At 48.7% G+C, this 22,434-nt stretch overlaps 1 protein-coding gene across 1 annotated transcript in view; it reads right to left on the bottom strand.

The window, feature by feature from the left end:
- Window positions 1–4,946: 4,946 nt before the first annotated feature.
- Window positions 4,947–22,434, bottom strand: part of LOC139263755 (PX domain-containing protein 1-like) — a 78,804-nt gene continuing 61,316 nt past the window's right edge. Inside the window, exon 5 of the mRNA XM_070879803.1 lies at window positions 4,947–6,077. Coding sequence (XP_070735904.1) covers window positions 5,963–6,077 — 115 coding nt within the window. The 3' untranslated portion in view covers window positions 4,947–5,962. The remainder of the gene's footprint in view (window positions 6,078–22,434) is intronic.

Below are 22,434 nucleotides of genomic sequence, written 5' to 3'. Positions count from 1 at the left end.
AGACTTTAATCTGACGGGCTGTCACAGGTGAGCCTTCGCTTTCAACAGCCATGACCATCTCAGCATCATGCTCAGTTGCCCCCTCAGTGGTGGCTAGTGGGAGCCTGCTGAGTGCATCGGCGCAGTTTTCAGTGCCCGGTCTGTGCCGAATTGTATAGTCATAGGCGGCTAACGTGAGTGCCCACCTCTGTATGCAGGCCGATGCATTCGCATTTATGGCCTTGTTGTCGGCCAAAAGGGATGTTAGGGGTTTGTGATCTGTCTTCAGCTCAAATTTCCTGCCAAACAGGTACTGGTGCTTTTTTTTTACTGCATATACACATGCAAGTGCTTCCTTTTCTACCATCCCGTAGCCCCTTTCTGCCTGGAACAGACTTCTGGAGGCATAAGCTACCGGCTGTAACTGACCATTGGCATTCACATGCTGCAACACACACCCGACCCCATAGGAAGATGCATCGCACGTTAAAACAAGTTTCTTACACGGGTCATATAACGTTAACAGTGTGTTGGAGCATAACAAATTGCATGCTCTATCAAAAGCCCTTTCCTGGCTGTCCCCCCAGACCTTTGCGTAGGAGCACGTGGAGCGGCTCTAATAGCGTGCTCAATTTGGGAGGAAAGTTACCAAAATTGTCCAGGAGCCCCAGAAACGAACGCAGCTCCGTCATGTTACAGGGTCTGGGTGCTCTGGATCGCTTCCGTTTTGGATGCAGTAGGTCTGATCCCGTCTGCTGCTACCCTCCTCCCCAGGAATTCTACCTCTGGAGCTAAGAAGGCGCACTTCGCCTTTTTCAGTCGCAGACCTACCCGGTCCAGTCTGCGTAGCACCTCCACCAGGTTGTGGAGGTGTTCTTCAGTATCGCGACCCGTGATGAGGATGTCGTCTTGAAAAACCACTGTCCTTGGAATCGACTTGAGGAGGCTTTCCATATTTCGCTGAAAGATCGCGGCGGCCGAACGAATCCCGAACGGACATTTGTTATACTCAAACAACCCCTTGTGTGTTGTGATGGTGGTCAGCTTCTTCGACTCGCTCACCAGCTCCTGGGTCATGTAAGCTGAGGTCAGGTCTCGGTAGCGGGTACTGGTCTTGGGGTGGCCTTGTAATCACCACATATCCTGACTGACCCATCCGCCTTGAGCACCGGCACGATCGGGCTCGCCCAGTCACTGAATTCGACTGGCGAGATGATGCCTTCCCTCAACAGGCGGTCCAATTCGCCTTCTATCTTTTCCCACATCACGTATGGCACCGCCCTGGCCTTGTGGTGTACTGGCCTGGCGTCCGAGTTTATGTGAATCACTACCTTGGCCCCCATGAAAGTGCCGATGCCGGGTTGAAATAGTGAGTCAAATTTGTCCAGGACCTGTGAGCATGATACTCGCTCCACAGAAGAAATTGCATTGACATCACCCCATTTCCAGTTCATGACAGGCAGCCAACTCCTCCCCAGCAGTGCGGAACTGTCCCCTGGGACAATCCAGAGTGGCAACCTGTTCTCCGAATCTTTGTGGGTCACGACTACCACAATGATCTCCTTTGTATATGTCCGCAGCTGTGCGTCAATCGGCAATAATTTTGGCCTCCTGACCTTGGACACCCACAACCTTTCGAACTCATCAGGGACTGGCTGGCCCCCGTGTCTAGCTCCATTAATACTGGGATGCCATTGAGGAGCACTTTCATCATTATCGGTAGCGTCCTGGTATATGAACTGTATATGTGCTCCACATGAACTCGCTGAACTTCAGCTTCCAGCGATTTCCCCCAGTATTCATTTGGCCTCGTAGGGCTTACATCGGGCCCGTTCTCCTCGTACATCAACCTGGCTGCAGGCTTCCTGCACATACGTGCCAAGTGACCGCTGACGTTGCAGTTTCTGCAGGTATATTGCCTCCACACCTCCAGCATGAGCTGGAGGCCCCATTGTTGGAAACAAAAGGTCCATTACCAGTTGATCGTCTCTGACTGTCTCTGTAACTGTCCTTAAGCGCACCATTAACAGGTATTGATGGCCCCATTACTGGCCGCATTGTCCATTGCGATGGCATGAATCAGCATTCAGCTAGCCATTGTCTCTGTTGAATTCCCTCTTTGGTTTTGAATACATGCTGGAGCATGTCCAATTGCCCTAGTCTGCCTAGAGAACTGTGTGCTCCGTTAACAATGTTGACTCCCTGGTCGTTTGCCGCATTTGAGCCAAGATTTTTGTCATACATCATTCTGGTCTCTTCCTTCACTGAGATTAATGTCTGGGCTATCAGAGCCGCCACTTCCAAAGTCAAGTCTTTGGTCTCAATCAGTTTCCTGAAAACCCCAGCGTGCCCGATGCCCTCAATAAAAAAGTCTCGCAGCATCTCCGCTCTGCATGCATCTGGGAACTTACATAGGCTCGCCAATCGCCAGAGATCTGCCACGAAGTCTGGAATGCTTTGCCCTTCTCGCCGGCGGTGCGTGTAAAACCGGTGTCTCACCATGTGCATGCTGCTCGCTGGTTTAAGGTGTTCCCCGCTCAACTTACTGAGCTCTTCGAACGCCTTGTCCGCCGGCTTCTCTGGCGCTAGAAGGTCCTTCATCAGGGAGTATGTTCTGGATCCACAAACCATCAGGAGATGAGCCCTGCGTTTGTCGGCTGAATCCTGTCCCAACCATTCCTTAGTGACAAAACTTTGCTGTAGTCTCTCAATAAAGTCGTCCCAACCATCATCAACAAAGTACCTCTCTTCTGTGCTGCTAGTGGCCATGCTCGTTGGTGGTTTAAATCCCAGTTTCTCATCGCCAATGATATGTCCTTACTATACAGTATAAATGCACACGAGGCCCATACTTGAGAGAAGGTCACTCTGTGACCAGTTACCTTTATTACCGAGACCTCAAGTGATGAAGGTGGGTGGAGCTTCCCCTTTTATAGCTGAAAGTCCAGGTTAGGAGTGTCTCCCACAAGTTCGCCCCTTGTGGTCAATGTTCTCAAGGTGTACAACTTAGGTCAGCTTATACATGGGTTACAATGATAGTTGAATACATGACAGTAATCTACCAAAATTCCCTGGATTCTGGGGCGATCCCAGTGGATTGGAAAAACACAAATGTAATGTCCTTATTATTAAGGAAGCAGTAGCGGGACATTTGGAATAGCAGAATTCAATCAAGCAGAGTCAGCATGGTTTTATGAAAGGGAAAGGATAAGGGGGAACCAGTGGATGTGGTGTATTTGGATTTCCAGAAAACATTCGACACGGTGCCACATAAAAGGTTGCTGCACAAGATAAAATTTCACGGGATTGGGGGTAATATATTAGCATGGATAGAGGATTGGCTAACTAACAGAAAACAGAAAGTCGGGATAAATGGGTAATTTTCTGGTTGGCAAACAGTAACTAGTGGGGTGCCACAGGGATCGGTGCTGGGACCCCAACTATTTACAATCTATATTAACGACTTGGATGAAGGGACCGAGTGTAATGTAGCCAAGTTTGCTAATGATCCAAAGATGGATGGGAAAGCAAATTGTGAGAAGGACACAAAAAATCTGCAAAGGGATATAGACAGGATATGTGAGTGGGCAAACATTTGGCAGATGGAGTATAATGTGGGAAAATGTGAGGTTATCCACTTTGGCAGAAAAAATAGAAAAGCATATTATAATTTTAATGGAGAAAAATTGCAGAAGTGCTGCAGTATAGAGGGACCTGGGGGTCCTTGTGCATGAAACACAAAAAGTTAGTATGCAGGTACAGCAAGTAATCAGGAAGGAAAATGGAATGTTGGCCTTTATTGCAAGGGGGATAGAGTATAAAAGCAGAGAAGTCCTGCTGCAACTGTACGGGGTATTGGTGAGGCCACACCTGGAGTACTGCGTACAGTTTTTGTCTCTGTATTTAAGGAAGGATATACTTGCTTTGGAGGCTGCTCAGAAAAGGTTCATTAGGTTGATTTCAGAGATGAGGGGGTTGACTTATGAACATAGGTTGAGTAGGTTGGGCTTATACACATTGGAGTTCAGAAGAATGAGAGGTGATCTTATCGAAACGTATAAGATAATAAGGGGGCTTGACAAGGTGGATGCAGAGAGGATATTTCCACTCATAGAGAAACTAAAACTAAGGGACATAGTCTCAGAATAAGGGGCCGCCCATTTAAAACTGAGATGAGGAGGAATTTCTTCTCTCAGAGGATTGTAAATCTGTGGAATTCTCTGCCTTAGAGAGCTGTGGAGGCTGGGTCATTGAATATATTTAAGGCGGAGATAGACAGATTTTTGTGCAATAAGGGAATAAAGAGTTATGGGGAGCGGGCAGGGAAGTGGAGCTGAATCCATGATCAGATCAGCCATGATTTTATTAAATGGCGGAGCAGGCTCAAGTGGCCAGGTGGCCTACTCCTGCTCTTATTTCTTACGTACCCGCGATCTCTTCCCCACCCGCGCTCTCTTCCCCACCCGCGATCTCTCCCCCCTCCCATTTGGCACAATCTCTTTTGAAGAATAATGCAGTCAGTCCCATTCCCCCGCCCTTTCCTTATTGCCCTGCAATTTTTTCTCCTTCACGTATTTATCCAATTCCCTTTTGAATGGCTACTACTGAGTTTGTATCCACCACCCCATCAGACAATGCCTTCAAAATCCTAATTGCTCGTAGCATAGACACGTTTTTATTCATGTCGCCTCTGGTTATTTTGCCGATCACCTTAAAGTACAGCAAGTTGCTCAAAAAAACAGGGAGGCTGAGGGCGAGATAGTGTTTTCGCGACACTAACGGCAGAATATCGCATCTTGGATAGTCAGATTTAACCGCGCATCTGCTCCGAGCCTGAAATTGCTGTACCAGTTACCCATAAGTAACGGCGAGCACCATCAGCCTCACTGTTACTTTGACAGCAAATTCTGGCCCGATATTTATCCATTATTCTGAAATAAATAGCAGCCGTAAGGTTAGTACACTGATTAAAATATCATTTAATTGATTAATACTGTTTCCAATAAAATACATTTGAAGATACACTGTATAAAACAATCTAGACTTTAATAATTTACTATTTACATAAGCCAAAAATAGTAAGTTAGTACATATTTGTTTAAAAGGCCCTTGCACAAGAGGACCTGTGTCTGTGCACTCCATAGCGAAGCAGCAAGGTGCAGGAACAGCCTCATAGCCTTATCGAAACCATCAACAGCTCCCGCCCTTCGATTTCCATTCGTGTCTTTTGTCGCTGATGCTGCCCGCATGAATACTGATCGGTATTTATATCCTGTGTTGGCTTCGCAAGCTTCAATAGAGTGTGTTTTACAAAAACCTCAGCAGGGCTCATGGTGAGAGATTCCTCCAGGTGCTGAAACAACTGTTCGCTGAGATAATTATATTTCCTCGTTTACTGTTCCGTCAGGAATGGAAACTGATCGCAGTGGGTGTCCAGGCCCACAATCTGACGTACAATCCTTCCCAGATTCAGCCGAGGTTCTCTCAAACAGGAAACCCGTCCACACAAGTTGACATTGTGGCTCAGAACAGTTCTCTACCAGTTCTTCCTCAAAATGATGGGATCGGACCTGTTTTCTTTTTCAAGGCGACTTATTTTAAGACTAATGGCGATGATTAATGTTTTGTTAATGGAGGAAACGTCTTGTGCTTTTCCTACATAACTTGGTTGTGTGGGTTTCTGGTATTGGTTAGAATGAGACGAAAGACCACATTGGGTGGGGGTGGGGAGGGGGGGGAACTCCTTTGCCAAGAGTAGCTTTTCACAAAGTCCTCACTTGTCTCTTCCGCTGTAAACATTGAAGTGAGAAACTGAAATAGGATTGGTTACGGTATTCAAGTATCCTTCACAAACCGGACCAGCCTGCTGACAGAGGTGTGGAAGGTGAAACATTCATTGGTGTTTGACTGTGGCGAACTAGAGGATGGGGCAGAAAGAATGGGACTGAGGAGGAAAGTCGACCTCTGATTAAACGTGTTAGAATCACTCCAGGATATCCGTTTCAAAAGGAACAAGCTGATAGTACGATAAGTTTGTAACGTAGGCGCTGGGATCGTTGCACTCGGCTTCTTCGGAAAACTCACTTCCATTTTCGAATCTGCAAGAGAGCACTTTTCAGTCAGTGGGGCCAGTGTGGGTTAAAAGCACGTAAAAGCACGCAAAACACACTGATATCAGCTAAATAAGCGTGTGGGAGGGCATGTTGCAATCAGACCACAGCAGTTATTTATTTCATATAAAGGATTCTTTCCGTTAAGCAGCATGTCCTTGCGTTTCTGGTAAAGCCTTTATCCGCCCGAAATTTGCGGTCGGAGATTTCCTGCGGGCGGACGCTTCCGACCAAAATCTTTTTTCCGATAATCCCGGAGGAACGTAAACTTCCGGTCCGAAGCCGAGATACGCAGCCCAGCGCAGAGGCCCACATATCCCAGGAACATACGCACATCCTGGGATCACATGGCCCTGGATCACCAATCACAATGTAATATTCTCACTTATTGTAATGGCGAGTTCTGTTTGTCTGAGCTCCCATTGCTATCAATGAGAATACCCCCAAAAAACACAAAAACACAACACAATAAATTAAAAAAAACACCGTGCATATTTAAAATGAATTGAAATGAAAACATTTTTTTTTGAATTTTCTTTTTAATAGGGTAAAAATTAAACTTACCTGAATGGACAGGGATTTTAATATAAAAATTAAGTGATAATATTATGTAAAAATTATGTTTTAAAACTCTTACGCTAGTAAAAGTAAGCTATACGCCTGCTTTTACCAGGCGTAAGAGTTTGAAGGACATGAGTTGGACAAATAGCCCAAATCCCCGCCGCGAGTGTCCTTCTCCCGGGATGCGTGCGATCGGTCAAAAGATTGACAGATCTCAAATGCTGGTTCTTGGCGCATGCACATCGTGCACAGAGAACTGACATTTGCGAGGCCTCTTCAGGGGCGTGCCCACATCGTACGCACCCGGAGAGGCCGCAATTTACGGCCCAACATTTCACTTGCGTAATAACAGAGACTGAACTGTAAAGTAATGTATTGGGTGTGAACCATCCTCGGACATTTCTGAGAAATGGGAATAAGGTAATTGTGAGGTTACTCGCTTCGGTGGCAAAAACAGGAAGGCAGAATATTATCTGAATGGTGACAGATTAGGAAAAGGGGAGGTGCAACGAGATCTGGGTGTCATGGTTCATCAGTCATTAAAAGTTGGCATGCAGGTACAGCAGGCGGTGAAGAAGGCATATAGCATGTTGGCCTTCATAGCGAAAGGATTTGAGTAGAGGAGCAGGGAGGCCTTACTGCAGTTGTACAGGGCCTTAGTGCGGCCACACCTTGAATACTGTGTACAGTTTTGGTCTCCTAACCTGAGGAAGGACATTCTTGCTATTGAGGGAGTGCAGCGAAGGTTCACCAGACTGATTCCCCGGATGGCAGGACTGACATATGAAGAAAGACTGGATCGACTAGGCTTGTATTCACTGGAATTGAGAAGAATGAGAGGGGATCTCATAGAAACATATAAAATTCTGACGGGATTGGACAGGTTAGATGCAGGAAGAATGTTCCCGATGTTGGGGAAGTCCAGAACCAGGGGTCACAGTCTAAGGATAAGGGATAAGCCATTGAGGACCGAGATGAGGAGAAACTTATTCACCCAGAGAGTGGTGAACCTGTGGAATTCTCTACCACAGAAAGTAGTTGAGTCCAGTTCCTTGGATATATTCAAAAGGGAGTTAGATGTGGCCTTTATGGAAAGAAGGCAGGAGTGGGGTACTGAAGTTGCATGATCAGCCATGAACTCATTGAATGGCGGTGCAGACTCGAAGGGCCGAATGGCCTACTCCTGCACCTATTTTCTATGTTTCTATGTAAGGGGCCATGAGTTCATTTTAAAAATAATTTTCAAGTTACCTTCTCTCCCCCTACTTTTCAGATCTCCATTCCTTTGGATATTCCTCTGCAATTCATGAGTCAGGCATATCAGCAACCCAGTAGTAATCTTCCTCCAATATCCCCCCCCCTCCCCCCCCGCCACACCCAAGAAAGTGAACTGACTCTCAGCAGCTTCCCACAGGGGGAGGGGTTGGAGGGGGAGAATAATGGACGTGATCAGGGTGGGGGGGGGGGGGGGGTGATGGGGGGGGGTAATGGACATGATCGGGGGGGGCGGGGATAAGGGGATATTGGATGTGATCGGGGGGGGAATGGACGTGATCGGGGGGGGGATAATGGGCGTGATCGGGGGGGGTAATGGATGTGATCGGTGGGGGGATAATGGATGTGATCGGGGGGGGTTAATGGACGTGATCGGAGGGGGTAATGGATGTGATCGGGGGGGCGGGGTAATGGATGTGATCGGGGGGGTAATGGATGTGATCGGGGGGGGGGGGGTTAATGGACGTGATCGGGGGGGGTTAATGGACGTGATCGGGGGGGGTTAATGGATGTGATCGGGGGGGGTTAATGGACGTGATCGGGGGGGGGTTAATGGACGTGATCGGGGGGGTAATGGATGTGATCGGGGGGCGGGGATAATGGGCGTGATCGGGGGGGTAATGGATGTGATCGGGGGGGGTTAATGGATGTGATCGGGGGGGGGTAATGGATGTGATCGGGGGGGCGGGGTAATGGATGTGATCGGGGGGGGGAATGGATGTGATCGGGGGGGTTAATGGACGTGATCGGGGGGGGAAATGGATGTGATCGGAGGGGGGGGGTTAATGGATGTGATCGGGGGGGGTTAATGAACGTGATCGGGCGGGGTTAATGGACGTGATCGGGGGGGGGTAATGGATGTGATCGGGGGGCGGGGTAATGGATGTGATCGGAGGGGGTTAATGGACGTGATCGGGGGGGGTTAATGGATGTGATCGGGGGGGGTAATGGATGTGATCGGGGGGCGGGGTAATGGATGTGATCGGAGGGGGTTAATGGACGTGATCGGGGGGGGTTAATGTATGTGATCGGGGGGGGGGTTAATGGACGTGATCGGAGGGGGTAATGGATGTGATCGGGGGGCGGGGTAATGGATGTGATCGGGGGGGGTTAATGGATGTGATCGGGGGGGGGGTTAATGGATGTGATCGGGGGGGTAATGGATGTGATCGGGGGGGGTTAATGGATGTGATCGGGGGGGGTAATGGATGTGATCGGGGGGGGTAATGGATGTGATCGGGGGGGGTAATGGATGTGATCGGGGGGGGTAATGGATGTGATCGGGGGGGGGTAATGGATGTGATCGGGGGGGGTTAATGGATGTGATCGGAGGGGGTAATGGATGTGATCGGGGGGGGGTAATGGATGTGATCGGGGGGCGGGGTAATGGATGTGATCGGGGGGGGTTAATGGATGTGATCAGGGGGGGGTAATGGATGTGATCGGGGGGGGTAATGGATGTGATCGGGGGGGGTTAATGGATGTGATCGGGGGGGTAATGGATGTGATCGGGGGGGGTTAATGGATGTGATCGGGGGGGGTTAATGGATGTGATCGGGGGGGGGGTAATGGATGTGATCGGGGGGGGTAATGGATGTGATCGGGGGGGGTTAATGGATGTGATCGGGGGGGGGTTAATGGATGTGATCGGGGGGGTAATGGATGTGATCGGGGGGGGTTAATGGATGTGATCGGGGGGGGTAATGGATGTGATCGGGGGGGGTAATGGATGTGATCGGGGGGGGTAATGGATGTGATCGGGGGGGGTAATGGATGTGATCGGGGGGGGTAATGGATGTGATCGGGGGGGGTTAATGGATGTGATCGGAGGGGGTAATGGATGTGATCGGGGGGGGGTAATGGATGTGATCGGGGGGCGGGGTAATGGATGTGATCGGGGGGGGTAATGGATGTGATCGGGGGGGGTTAATGGATGTGATCGGGGGGGGGGGTAATGGATGTGATCGGAGGGGGTAATGGATGTGATCGGGGGGGGGTAATGGATGTGATCGGGGGGGGTAATGGATGTGATCGGGGGGGTAATGGATGTGATCGGGGGGGGTTAATGGATGTGATCGGGGGGGGTTAATGGACGTGATCGGAGGGGGTAATGGATGTGATCGGGGGGGGTAATGGATGTGATCGGGGGGGGGTAATGGATGTGATCGGGGGGGCTAAATGGACGTGATCGGGGGGGGATAATGGATGTGATCGGAGGGGGTAATGGATGTGATCGGGGGGGCGGGGTAATGGATGTGATCGGGGGGGGTTAATGGATGTGATCGGGGGGGGTAATGGATGTGATCGGGGGGGGTTAATGGACGTGATCGGGGGGGGGTTAATGGATGTGATCGGGGGGGGTAATGGATGTGATCGGGGGGGGTTAATGGACATGATCGGGCGGGGTAATGGAAGTGATCGGGGGGGCGGGGTAATGGATGTCATCGGGGGGGGTTAATGGACGTGATCGGGGGGGGTAATGGATGTGATCGGGGGGGGGTAATGGATGTGATCGGAGGGGGTTAATGGATGTGATCGGGGGGGGTTAATGGATGTGATCGGGGGGGGGTAATGGATGTGATCGGGGGGGGCGGGGTAATGGATGTGATCGGGGGGGGTAATGGATGTGATCGGGGGGGGTAATGGACGTGATCGGGGGGGGTAAATGGACGTGATCGGGGGGGGTTAATGGACGTGATCGGGGGGGGTAATGGATGTGATCGGGGGGGCGGGGTAATGGATGTGATCGGGGGGGGTTAATGGACGTGATCGGGGGGGGGTAATGGATGTGATCGGGGGGCGGGGATAATGGATGTGATCGGGGGGGCGGGGATAATGGATGTGATCGGGGGGGGGCAAATGGATGTGATCCGGGGGGGTTAATGGACGTGATCGGGGGGGGTAATGGATGTGATCGGGGGGCGGGGATAATGGACGTGATCGGGGGGGGGGAATGGAAGTGTTCGGGTAGGGGGGGAATATTGGACGTGATCGGGGGGGGGTAATGGATGTGATCGGGGGGCGGGAATGGAAGTGTTCGGGTAGGGGGGAATATTGGACGTGATCGGGATGGGGGGGGGGAATGGATGTAATCCAATGTCCAATAGTGCTGTGCATTACAGCTCCAACGTTTTGTGCAACTCCACCCATTAATCAAGATTTATGAAAAGAATTCAGCAATTTCCCAAAGTGCGTGTTTTAATTCAACAAAATGTGTCAGCTACTGGGGAGAGTTGAATGAACTGGAGCTTCAAGCACGAGGTTTTCATGTGTTGAATTGCACATCAACAAAACAGAGGGATGGAAATCCCAGCAGACACCACGGCACCTGGGAATCTTTTGACACGCAACTCACACAATTCTCTTTCCATGAGAGACAGAGAATCACGCGGGACGTACTGAGGTCTGCACCTGAACTGCCAAATTGTCACACAAAGCTTTGCACTACCAGTGCTAATTCATAAATACAAAGAAAAGAAAAACTTGGATTTATATAGCGCCTTTCACTACCATCGGACGTCTCAAAACACTTGACAGCCAATGAAGTACTTTTGGAGTGTAGTCACTGTTGTAATGTGGGAAACGCAGCTCCCACAAACAGCACTGTGATAATGATCAGATAATCTGTTTTTTTGTCATGTTGATTGAGGGATAAATATTGGCCAGGGCACCAGGGATAATTCCTCTGCTCTTCTTTGAAATAGTGCCGTGGGATCTTTTATGTCCACCTGAGAGAGCAGACTCTCTCTCTCTTGGTTTAACATCTCATCCAAGAGCCAGCACCACTGACAGTGCAGCAATCCCTCAGCACTGCACTGGAGTGTCAGCCTAGATTTTTTTGTATTCAAATCCCTGGAGTGGGTCTTGAACCCATAACTTTCTGACCCAGAGGCAAGAGTGCTACCCACTGAGCCACAGCTGACATTATCCCAACATAGCTTTCCAAAAAAAAACAATCCGAGCAAAAAGCACCTTTCCACCCAAAATTCCTGGGGAATATTTATTATCCAAACAAACACTGCAACGTTATTTAAAAAAAGCTTCAAACAATATTAACGGCCTATTGGGCAACAAACTGCCCTCTTGTGGAAAGTATTTCAGTCCGTATAAATCGGCTGCTTTCAAGCTATTTAAATCCACTCTTTTTTATCTTATTTTCTTCTCTTCACTCCTGAAAACACTGACTCTTGCTGGGGCACAGTTCCAGGGATGCTGGGTGACCTCTGGTATCTCATCCGAGTGGACAAGCCTAGCACCTCATCCAGTGCGTGTGAGCAAGCCGAGAGAATGCCCTTTAAATTCTCGTGCTACTTCCTGATACCAACATCCTGCTCCCTTCTCTCGCCTCACTTCCATAATTATAAAGTCACATGTCCACAGTGTTTTATATTGAGAAACCGAGGTGGAGGGCCAAGGCCCACCGTGCAGGCAACACCAAGGTTGAAAAGAATAATAGAGGTGAGGTAGATGACTCCAAGAGTGGATTTTAAGAGCCTTAAGTCTGTAAGAGGAAGGAAAGACTGATGAAGGTAAGGAGTTCCACGGGGTGAAATTCCCCTGTCGCGCACCACCCATAAGCACCAGCTGGGGGCGCTAACCTGTTTTCGCAAACCTGTTTTCATCCAGGCAGGGAGGTGGGGGGGGGGGCGCTACAGGCTCCCGCGAAATTGCACAGGAGTTAGCGGAGGCGCGGACACGGCAGGGCCGCGCGCCACCATTTTTTTTCTTCGGCCAAGCCACGGGTCGGCCCGTGGTCCAGCGATGGTCTGGGCCGCCATTGTGCAGCCCCACACTCTGTTTCGGTGCAGGTCTGTGGCCATGGCACCACACAGCCCCGGTGGCCCAGTGACGGCCCACCAAAGGGCCCGCAGAGTTCGCGGCGTCCCTCCCTTTAACGGAAAGGGAGGGGCATTGAGACGCATCAGTGCTGCGCAGGGAGGCCGCGTAGCGCTGCCGATCCCGCCCGCGTAGCGCCCCCCCAGACACCGCCACCACAGGAAGTGGAGTGCGCGACACTGCGCTCCGCTTCCTGTGAGGGGCGGTAACCCGAATTCCCCGGCCGGGGCGGGACCTCCGCGCCGGGCACAGGAAGTCCCGCCCCGCCTCAGTTACCGGCCCCAAACGGTGCGCAGAGCAACTCCGGCCTCCTAGAGTTTTGAGGTCCTGAGGAAGAATGCTTCAACATCGGCAAAATGAGTCTTGAACTGAAGACTGTGAGAGCGTAACCGGGAGGAAGTGGCTGCAGATTGGTGCATTAGAAGCTGTCAGAAGGAAAGACAGAGGAAAGTTCAGAGGAGCACTGGCTAGCATTGATACAATGAAGACAAGAACATTTTTAGCAGAAGAGAGGCTGGAGCCCAGAGAGGAGAGGGTTCACCCATCAGATAACAAGACATTTTTCTTGTATCCTGTCGAGGAATGTGAGAAGGTGTAGCAGCAATAAAATAGTCTTGAACGGACTTGGCCTTTGTAGGAACAAGGGGAAAATAAATACTTCGCACAAGAGAGGAAAGCAGATGGATGGAGAGCTGGACAGAGAGAGAGAGAGACATAGAGAGAGAGAGGTAGCATTTACTTGGGATTACATCGGATATACGACACAGAAACAGGCCATTCGGCCCAACCAGTCCATGCCGGCGTTTATGCTCCACTTGAGCCTCCTCCCATCTTTCCTTATCTAAATCTATCAGCATAACCCTCTATTCCCTTCTCTCTCATATATTTGTCTAGCCTCCTCTTAAATACATCTATACTATTCGCCTCAACCACTCCCTGTGGTAGCAAGTTCCACATTCTCACCACTCTTTGGGTAAAGAAGTTCCTTCTGAATTCCCTATTTGATTTCTTGGTGACGATCTTATATTGATGGCCTCTAGTTATGGCTCTTCCCCACAAGTGGAAACATTCTCTCTGTGTCCACTCTATCAAAACCTTTCATAATGTTAAATGTCTCGAGAAGAGAAAAGAGACCCAGTCTGTGTATCCTTTCCTGATTTGCATTTGATATGAAGAAGGAACAAATCGGAAGAGAATTCCCCGAAAGAGAAATCGGGGAATTCCCCGAGTTAATGAAAAGATTCAGAATTTGCATTCATGTAGCATCTTACCATTCAAAAATGTTTCAAAATGCTTCACATTCAATGACTTACTTTGAAGTGAAGCCACTTTTGTTATGTAAGCGTGCATGGCAGCCATTTGGCATGCAGCAAGATCTCAAAACAATAAAGATCGGTTGGTCTGTTTTTTGGTGTGGCTGGATGAGGAAAAAATGTTGGCCAAACACTGGAAGCGCTGCTTACTCTTCTTGGCAAAGTGCCGTGGGACGCATAACATCCGCCTGAAGCAGTGAAACAAGCAGACGGGACCTCGGTTTAATGCTTCACCCAAAGGGCACCAACTCTAACAATGCAGCACTCCCTCAGTGCTGCATGGAACAGTCTAAATCCTCTTGTGACTCAGTAGTGAGGGAGCATGACAAACTGAGCAACCAACTCCCGGAATAGATAGAGCAACTGAAAGGGAACTTGATTGCCACGAACGTAGATTTGGAGGGAACCAATATAATGGTAATTTGTTTCAAAGTACATAAGAACATAAGAACATAAGAAATAGGAGCAGGAGTAGGCCACTTGGCCCCTTGAGCCTGCTCCGTCATTTAATAAGATCATGGCTGATCTGATCATGGGCTCAGCTCCACTTCCCTGCCCGCTCCCCATAACCCTTTATTCCCTTATCGCTCAAAAATCTGTCTATCTCCGCCTCAATGACCTAGCCTCCACAGCTCTCTGAGAATTCCACAGATTTACAACTCTCCGAGAGAAGAAATTTCTCCTCATCTCAGTTTTAAATGGGCGGCCCCTTATTCTAAGACTATGTCCCCTAGTTTTAATTTCCCCTATGAGTGGAATATGGTGCCATAATCTGTCAGAGACTTTGGAATGCACAAGGCAGTGGCAGGCGATTCCCCTAAATGTTCAAGAAGATAGATCCAGACATGTGCTGCATAGACAATAAGGGCCAATAAGTGGACCAGCCATACCAGAAATCATCCGAGACATTATGGATTCGGCCAGAATTTTTGATGGATAATTTGACAATCAGCACGAGGTTTACATTTACCTTCAGTACATTTAGCACATTTGCGTAGAATTCTTTGTATGTTATTTTAACGCAGTCATTATTGATTTCATGGAATCATAGAACGATACAGCACCGAAGGAGACCATTCAGCCCATCGTACCTGGGCTTCAGTCTTGCAACTGTGTTAAACTAGCGTTGAAAGGAATTGAACATGTTAACAAGTGCACTATTGGAGGGAATTAAACCTCATAGCGTGCTTACTGCACAGAATTCTGTAAAGAGTGTTAGCCTGGAATTTCTACAGCAACAATAATAACTTGCATTTATATAGCAGCTTTAATGTAGCAAAACATCAAAGGTGCTTCACCAGAGCATTATCAAATCCAAATTTGACACCAAGCCACACAAGGAGATATCAGGACAGGTGACCAAAAGCTTGTTCAAAGAGGTAGGTTTTAAGAAGCATCTTAAAGAAGGAGAGGGAGGTAGAGAGAGGCGGAGAGGTTTAAGAAGGGAATTCCAGAGCCTTAGTGCCTCAGCAGCTGAAAGCACGGCCGCCAATGGTGGAGCGATTAAAATCGGGGATGGGCAAGAGGCCAGAATTGGAAGAGTGCAGAGAGCCAGCTTGAAGGAAGGGGTATGAGGTGAGATGTTCACCAACCCAATCGCCACATCCTCTTCAGGCTACTGTGCTCCTCTGGCTGGACGCCTGCTGCCCATGGGATGGGTGGGTGATCTTTCTTTGGTGCCTCCAACACACTCCTGGCTGGCCTCCCACATTCTACCCTACTTAAACTAGAGGCCATCTAAAACTTGGCAGCCCATGTCCTAACTCGCACCAAATCCCGTTCACCCATCACCCCTGTGCTCACTGACCTACATTGGCTCCCAGATAAGCAATGCCTCAATTTCAAAATTCTCATCCTTATTTACAAATCCCTCCATGGCCTCCCCGCCCTTCCCTATCTCTGTAATCTCCTCCAGCCCCACCTCCCGAGATGTCTGTGCTCCTCCAATTCTGCCCTCTTGAGCATCACTGATTATAATCGCTCAAGTAGTGGTGGCCGTGTCTTCTGTTGCCTGGGCCCCAAGCTCTGGAACGCCCTGCCTAAACCTCTCCGCCTCTCTTTCCTCCATTAAGACGCTCCTTAAAACCTACCTTTTTCATCTGCCCTAATTTCCTCTTATGTGGCTTGGTGTCAAATTTATGTGTTTTGTCTTATAACACTGCTGTGAAGCGCCTTGGGACATTTTGCGACATTGAAGACGCTATATAAATACAAAATTGTTGTTGTTGTTGTAAACGTTCTGGCACAGCGAACTGCCTGAAAATGAAGGCACTCTGGAAGCTACCAGCAAAGTGAGCGTGCAGTCGCATGACGCAGTGGCACTGGTCACAAAATGAGCTGGGGATTGAGGGAGAGGGATTCCTCATCGTTCAACATGCTTGGTGGGGTTGATTAAGGGTGACGCAGGTATATGGCCATGTGGGAGCAAGTTCGGACTCGAAGTCTGTAAAACAGCTCTGCCCTCTCACGCTGCTGCTGGTTGCCCAGTGCAGGAAGTGGACAACTCTGATAAGCAATGCCTCAGTGACCCAGGGTGACCTTTTTCGGTTTGTGAGGCTGGCAGAAATGGGAGAAAGAAAAAAGACTTGGATTTATATAGCGCCTTTCATGAGCACTGGATGTCCCAACTACAAGAACAACATGTATTTATATAATAGTGAAAGGTCCCAAGGCGCTGCACAGGATATGAGATTAAAAATCTTGACACCGAACTGCATAATTAGAAATTAGTGCAGCTGACCGGTCGGTTTTAAGGAGCGTCTTGAAGGAGGAAAGAGAGGTAGAGAGGCGGAGTGGTTTAGGCAGGGAGTTCCAGAGCTTGGAGCCCAGGCAACAGAAGGCACAGCCACCGATGGTTGAGCGATTATAATCAGGGATGCTCAAGAGGGCAGAATTAGACTCAAAGCACTTTACAGCCAATGAAGTACTGTAGGAGTGTAGCCACTGTTGTAATGTAGGTAACACAGGGAGCCACACACCAGGAGTCACAGAGGCAGATGGTGAAGCAGTTGTCAGCACCGAAAAAGCAAAAACATGATCAGGTCAACAGAGATGCAAGCTTTCTGTGAATCCTTTTCGATGCTCTTTAAAGCAACGTCTGCCGTTCCCTGGTGCCCAGCAACTTTGGAAACATGTTTATTGACGCCGGATAGGAGAGCAGTAATGTCAGTAAGTAGGACATATGATATCACCAAGACTTTACTACTGCATTTAAATATTTCCAACATCGACTGGAAGTGATTGGACGGCGCAGAAATTGGGAGTTTTTAAGTGAGTCAGTATGACACGGGGGATGACACGTGTCACTTTTCCCACTTTTGCCAGCTGGAATAGCGCCCAAAAACTGGGCAGCAAGAAGAGGAAAATGCAGGCTTCACTCTCTCCACCTTCATTCGCTTCCGGGACACAGCTTGTCGCCAGGGGCAGATGGAGTGAATAGACTCACTATCGTCACTAGTGTTGGTGTAACATAATCTCGAGGACTGACACGTTGGATGAGCCCCTCTGCCAGCAGAAGACGTTAAATTATGTTACATTACTACTCCTGCATTATCCTCTTGTCTCCTTTAAGTTACTAACTTTAGCCGAGTTTTGTTTCAGCACACCGATTGCAAATATTTATTACCCCTCCCGCTCACCGCCCCTCAACGAGAGCTCAGTCAGTTTCTCCAATGGATAGGGCCCTGGTGAGACCGCACCTGGAGTATTGTGTACAGTTTTGGTCTCCTGACCTAAGGAAGGATATACTTGGCATAGAGGGAGTGCAACAAAGGATCACCAGACTGATTCCTGGGATGGGGTGGGGGAGAGAATTGTCCTATGACGAGCGATTGAGTAGACTAGGTTTATATTCTCTAGAGTTTAGAAGAATGAGAGGTGCTCTCATTGAAACATACAAAATTCTTACAGAATTTACAGGGTAGATGCAGGAAGGATGTTTCCCCTGGCTGGGGAGTCTAGAACCAGGGGTCACAGTCTCAGAATAAGGGGTCAGCCATTTAGGACTAAGATGAGGAGAAACTTCTTCACTCAGAGGGTGGTGAATCTTTGGAATTCTCTACCCCAGAGGGCTGTGGAGGCTCTTGAGTATATTCAAGACAGAGATCGATAGATTTGTGGATATTAAGGGAATCAAGGGATATGGGGGTAGAGCAGGAAAGTGGAGTTGAGGTAGAGGATCAGCCATGATCTCATTGAATGACAGAGCAGGCTCGAGGAGCCGAATGGCCTACTCCTGTTCCTAATTCTTATGTTCTTATAGCTTAGCCAATGATCAGGAAGATCCCAGGTTTGACTCTGAATGTATGCTGAAGACACTGCTCTCAGTAGTGATTCCACAATTTGCCTCAGTGCCTCTCTGTTGGGAAGTGCAAGTGTGTGCATGTCAGTTAAGGACAGCATTGACTTCAGCTGTAATGCTCTGCGCAACTTATAGCCTACTTACACTCGCTGTCAAAAAGAAAGACTTATAAGAACATAAGAACATAAGAATTAGGAACAGGAGTAGGCCATCTAGCCCCTCGAGCCTGCTCCGCCATTCAACAAGATCATGGCTGATCTGGCCGTGGACTCAGCTCCACTTACCCGCCCTCTCCCCATAACCCTTAATTCCCTTATTGGTTAAAAATCTATCTATCTGGGATTTGAATACATTCAATGAGCTAGCCTCAACTGCTTCCTTGGGCAGAGAATTCCACAGATTCACAACCCTCTGGGAGAAGAAATTCCTTCTCAACTCGGTTTTAAATTGTCTCCCCCGTATTTTGAGGCTGTGCCCCCTAGTTCTAGTCTCCCCGACCAGTGGAAACAACCTCTCTGCCTCTATCTTGTCTATCCCTTTCATTATTTTAAATGTTTCTATAAGATCACCCCTCATCCTTCTGAACTCCAACGAGTAAAGACCCAGTCTACTCAATCTATCATCATAAGGTAACCCCCTCATCTCCGGAATCAGCCTAGTGAATCGTTTCTGTACCCCCTCCAAAGCTAGTATATCCTTCCTTAAGTAAGGTGACCAAAACTGCACGCAGTACTCTAGGTGCGGCCTCACCAATACCCTGTACAGTTGCAGCAGGACCTCCCTGCTTTTGTACTCCATCCCTCTCGCAATGAAGGCCAACATTCCATTCGCCTTCCTGATTACCTGCTGCACCTGCAAACTAACTTTTTGGGATTCATGCACAAGGACCCCCAGGTCCTTCTGCACCGCAGCATGTTGTAATTTCTCCCCATTCAAATAATATTCCCTTTTACTGTTTTTTTTTCCCAAGGTGGATGACCTCACATTTTCCGACATTGTATTCCATCTGCCAAACCTTAGCCCATTCGCTTAACCTATCTAAATCTCTTTGCAGCCTCTCTGTGTCCTCTACACAACCCGCTTTCCCACTAATCTTTGTGTCATCTGCAAATTTTGTTACACTACACTCTGTCCCCTCTTCCAGGTCATCTATGTATATTGTAAACAGTTGTGGTCCCAGCACCAATCCCTGTGGCACACCACTAACCACCGATTTCCAACCCGAAAAGGACCCATTTATCCCGACTCTCTGCTTTCTGTTAGCCAGCCAATTCTCGATCCATGCTAATACATGTCCTCTGACTCCGCGTACCTTTATCTTCTGCAGTAACCTTTTGTGTGGCACCTTATCAAATGCTTTTTGGAAATCTAAATACACCACATCCATCGGTACACCTCGATCCACCATGCTCGTTATATCCTCAAAGAATTCCAGTAAATTAGTTAAACATGATTTCCCCTTCATGAATCCATGTTGCGTCTGCTTGATTGCACTATTCCTAGCTAGATGTCCCGCTATTTCTTCCTTAATGATAACTTCAAGATTTTCCCCACTACAGATGTTAAACTAACCGGCCTATAGTTACCTGCCTTTTGTCTGCCCCCTTTTTTAAACAGAGGCGTTACATTAGCTGCTTTCCAATCCGCTGGTACCTCCCCAGAGTCCAGAGAATTTTGGTAGATTATAACGAATGCATCTGCTATAACTTCCGCCATCTCTTTTAATACCCTGGGATGCATTTCATCAGGACCAGGGGACTTGTCTACCTTGAGTCCCATTAGCCTGTCCAGCACTACCCCCCTAGTGATAGTGATTATCTCAAGGTCCTCCCTTCCCACATTCCCGTGACCAGCAATTTTTGGCATGGTTTTTGCGTCTTCCACTGTGAAGACCGAAGGAAAATAATTGTTTAAGGTCTCAGCCATTTCCACATTTCCCATTATTAAATCCCCCTTCTCATCTTCTAAGGGACCAACATTTACTTTAGTCACTCTTTTCCCTTTTATATATCGGTAGAAGTTTTTACTATCTGTTTTTATGTTTTGCGCAAGTTTACTTTTGTAATCTATCTTTCCTTTCTTTATTGCTTTCTTAATCATTCTTTGCTGTCGTTTAAAATGTTCCCAGTCTTCTAGATTCCCACTAACCTTGGCCACCTTATACGCATTGGTTTTTAATTTCATACTCTCCTTTATTTCCTTGGTTATCCATGGCTGGTTATCCCTTCTCTTTCCGCCCTTCTTTTTCACTATGAAAGAGCTCCTTAAAAGTCTTCCACTGTTCCTCAATTGTGCCACCGTTTAGTCTGTGTTTCCAGTCAACTTTGGCCATCTCTGCCCTCATCCCACTGTAGTCCCCTTTGTTTAAGCATGGTACGCTCGTTTGAGACACTACTTCCTCGCCCTCAATCTGTATTACAAATTCAACCATACTGTGATCACTCATTCCGAGAAGATCTTTTACTAGGAGATCGTTTATTATTCCTGTCTCATTACACAGGACCAGATCTCAGATAGCTTGCTCCCTTGTAGGTTCTGTAACATACTGTTCTAAGAAACAATCCCGTATGCATTCTTGCATATATATATAGCACCATTCACAACCACCAGACCTCCCAAAGCACTTTATAGCCAATGAAGTACTTTTTTGAAGTGTCGTCACAGCTGTAACAGCAATGTGATGAATGACCAGACAATCTGTTTTTGTGGCGTTGATTGAGCGATAAATATTGACCAGTTCCCCTGCTGTTCTTTGAAATAATGCCGTGGGATCTTTTACATCCACCTGAGAGAACAGATCTGAAAGTTGGCACCTCTGACAGTGCAGGGCTCCCTCAGTACTGCACAGGAGTGTCAGCCTAGATGCTTTGTGCTCAAGTCCCTGGAGTGGGACTTGAGCCCACAACCTTCTGAATCAGAGGTGAGGGTGCTACCCACTGAGCTACAGCTAACACTATTCTCATTCAAGTCCCTTTTATGAAACGTGGCCACGTAAGCACGACGCTGGAGGATCACTGGCCCCCGTCCAACCACGCGTCAGCAATTCCTAGTCCTTCTTTCACATTCCTCTCCTCTTGCGGACTCGTTCTGTAGTTATGCTTCTTGTACGCTGGCCGCCCTCCATTGCCTTGCCCAAGCGGCTGCCCTTCTAATGCCCGTCCAGAAATAAAGGCTGGGACATTCCTGTCCCTGCTCCCACTCTGCCGGCGTCACTTCATCAGGGTGCGGCCAAAACCCTGTTTAAACCCGTAAACAGGGCCACACTTCCGGCAAAGCTTCTCCAGCAGAGTGGGAGCAGCTGCCAGGAATTTCCCGGTCTGAGTGTTGACGGGACAGTTGCAGAAACCCTGAGAATTCTGTTGCGCTTCAAGACCAATTCTGAAGAAATTCTACCAGATGAGAACGCGGATTTGCTTTGGGACATCTCAGTCTGAATGTAACAAACAATACTCTGCTAAGCTGCCCAATCTAGTGCTTTTTATTTAGGGACATTTACCACTTCAAAATGGGTCCACTGTGTGCAGTCTTCCATGCACTGTTCATTAGTTTGCTGTGATAGCTGATTCTTGTCTATTTAATCTGACAGGTGAGGCAGTTCGGTATTAAGTGGCCGCAGTAACTATTTGTACTAAGTCTCCCTAAACGAGAGTTAGGACAATTATCACCGACTCCGCCACCCGCCACACCCCTACGCCCCCCCCCCCCCCCACCACCAGCGCAATTAATACTAACACTTTTCTGTGCATGCGTCCGACACCACGTTGCCTTCACTGAGCAGCCGAACGCACTGCCGAGCTTCCCCGAGTCCCGAGCCCCGAGCCCCGAACCTCCCACAGCCCCGAGCCCCAAGCCCCCCCAAGCCCCGAACCCCAAGTCCAGAGCCTCCAGCAGCGCTGGGGAGAGCGGGCGGTGGGGAGGGCGCGAGGCAGGCAGGGCGAGCGAGAAGTGGGGGGGGGGCGGACAGAGCTTCGGGGTGGGCAGAGAGAGAGAGAGTTTGGGGGGGGAGAAAGAGAGCTGGGGTGGGGTGGGGAAGAGAGAGCTTGGAGGGGGACAGAGAGGG

Source organism: Pristiophorus japonicus, chromosome 5 (genome assembly GCF_044704955.1).
Source record: "Pristiophorus japonicus isolate sPriJap1 chromosome 5, sPriJap1.hap1, whole genome shotgun sequence".
In the NCBI taxonomy this organism is placed as follows: domain Eukaryota; kingdom Metazoa; phylum Chordata; class Chondrichthyes; family Pristiophoridae; genus Pristiophorus; species Pristiophorus japonicus.
Note: the sequence above shows the minus strand (reverse complement) of the source record. Positions and strands in the feature narration are given on the sequence as shown.